This window comes from Haemaphysalis longicornis, unplaced genomic scaffold (assembly GCF_048455015.1).
Source record: "Haemaphysalis longicornis isolate Haplotype H1 unplaced genomic scaffold, Haemaphysalis longicornis Haplotype H1 scaffold_7, whole genome shotgun sequence".
NCBI lineage: Eukaryota > Metazoa > Arthropoda > Arachnida > Ixodida > Ixodidae > Haemaphysalis > Haemaphysalis longicornis.
The window spans coordinates 106,711,372-106,713,269 of NW_027526422.1; the positions used below are offsets into that span (position 1 = coordinate 106,711,372).

At 53.2% G+C, this 1,898-nt stretch overlaps 1 protein-coding gene across 1 annotated transcript; it reads left to right on the plus strand.

Moving 5' to 3' along the window:
• The first annotated feature begins 222 nt into the window (after window positions 1-222).
• On the plus strand, window positions 223-1,400 carry LOC144144776 (TNF receptor-associated factor 1-like). Its single transcript, XM_077676287.1, has one exon. It carries the CDS (start codon window positions 313-315, stop codon window positions 1,192-1,194), a length of 882 nt encoding a protein of 293 aa, XP_077532413.1. The 5' UTR covers window positions 223-312; the 3' UTR covers window positions 1,195-1,400.
• Window positions 1,401-1,898: the final 498 nt, after the last annotated feature.

A 1,898-nucleotide genomic window follows, 5' to 3' on the forward strand; every position in this document is an offset into this window, starting at 1 on the left:
TGCGTCATGAGTAAGTTAGATGTTAATGCACCCAGCTAACGGCAGGCCGACTTGTGTCCATTTTTTTATGCCTTAAATGCCCTGACCGTTACTTTCGACTTACTGCATTTCGTTTGGCTCAAGAACTTGCAGCAGCAATAGCAACCACTGCCGTTCTCCCGACCAATATCGGCTGGGGATTTTCGCAAGCAAGTAGTTCCGATTCCGACCACTTGTGGTGCACCACGAGTAGCGAGACGTGGCACGCGCAGAGTGGACCGTGGCCTCTTCGAAGAACAAGCTCCCCACCGCAACGTAGTGACGAACGCAGCAATGTCGGGCCGACCCATCCCGCGACAGAATCGCCAGCCGCCGCCGAAACACGAGCCGAGTACCTCCTTTGCAGTCCCCGAAGCTGGAGACGGCCCCGCCGTAGCAGGAGCCCCCAACGGTGCGGCCTTGGCGGGAACCCCCACCTCCCAGTCCCCGGGGGCCGAGGGCCGCAGTATCAGCGAGCTCTTGAGGAAGATCGAGGACGTGTGCCGCGAGATCAAGGCGATCAAGGACCACTTTGCCGACCTCGAAGACATACGAAACGCGGTGAGCGCGATCCAGGACACCGTCAAGAGCGAGCTGAAGAAGATGCGGGAGGAGATTGCAGCGGTCAACAAGCGCATAATGATGAAGGTCGACAAGATACACAACTACCTCACGTGCGAAAGCGACATCAGCAAGGAGCGGTCCCATTCGAGCAAGTTCGCCTGGCAGGTGAATAACTTCTCCAAGTTCAAGGACCAGATGATCAGCGGCAAGGCCAAGCCGTTCTACAGCGACAACTTCTACGTGGGCACCCACGGCTACAAGATGTACCTCAGCGCTCATCTAGCCGAGAAGAATAGCAAGGGCCAGGTGAGCCTCAGCGTCTACATGCACATCACCAAGGGCCCCTACGACCGGACGCTGCAGTGGCCGTACAGCAAACGCAGCACGTTCGTCGTCGTCGACCAGAAGAGCAACCAGCATCACTGGGCGGCGGAGGTCGTGCCCGATGAGCTCGGTCGCAAACAAGAGCACTGTTTCCAGAGGCCCAGGAACGGCCCCAACAAGGGCATCGGATTCACGGCCATGATGCCCCTCGAAGACCTTGAAGACCCGAGGAAGGGATACCTTGTGAACGACTCCTTCCTCGTTCACTTAATCACCTACGATATCTGAGGCAGGGCTCCGTTGGAGGCCGTCAGGTGACGCAGGGTCGACCGCAACGGTGTGGGGACTGAGGGGGTGAGGAACGCTAAGCGCAAAGGCGGCTTTATGTTATTCTAGCGTCCTTCGTCGTACTTGCTCAGTGGTTCAAGGTCGCATGAGCGATTATCGCGCAGTGCTGCATCCCGCGTTCTTTTTTCTTTTGTTTCGGCAATAAACTGTGTTCATTAACGTTTTTAAAGACGATAGACTTTCTTGGGCTACTTAAACCCAGAAATTTTGGTCTGTCTGTATGTCTGTCTGTCTGTCTGTCCGTCTGTCTGTAACTCGATTCAGCCACCCGGCCAAAGTAAAATTGATATTGCGCAATAGTCTTATATACTCGCAGCGAAATGTAAACGTCTAAGCCTGATTTATATGTTCATACTTGTCAACTTTGTTGAACAAGAACAAGACATTACGCAAATATAAGACAGGAAATCAGTACACAAGGGATATTTACAGTGTTCCTTTATTAAAAAATTCATGGATGCTTGGTTTTTCGATAAAAAATGATGTTCTACATCTACTGAAGAAAACCGTCGCCTCCTGGCGGCATATGAAAAATCACGCGGCAACAGCAACGAAAGGTTCTACTAGCTAGGTTCCACGTTCTGCTTGGAACGCACGTGGAGCACGGCCACGCGGTTCTATAAACCTTGTAGTCGGCCGCCTCC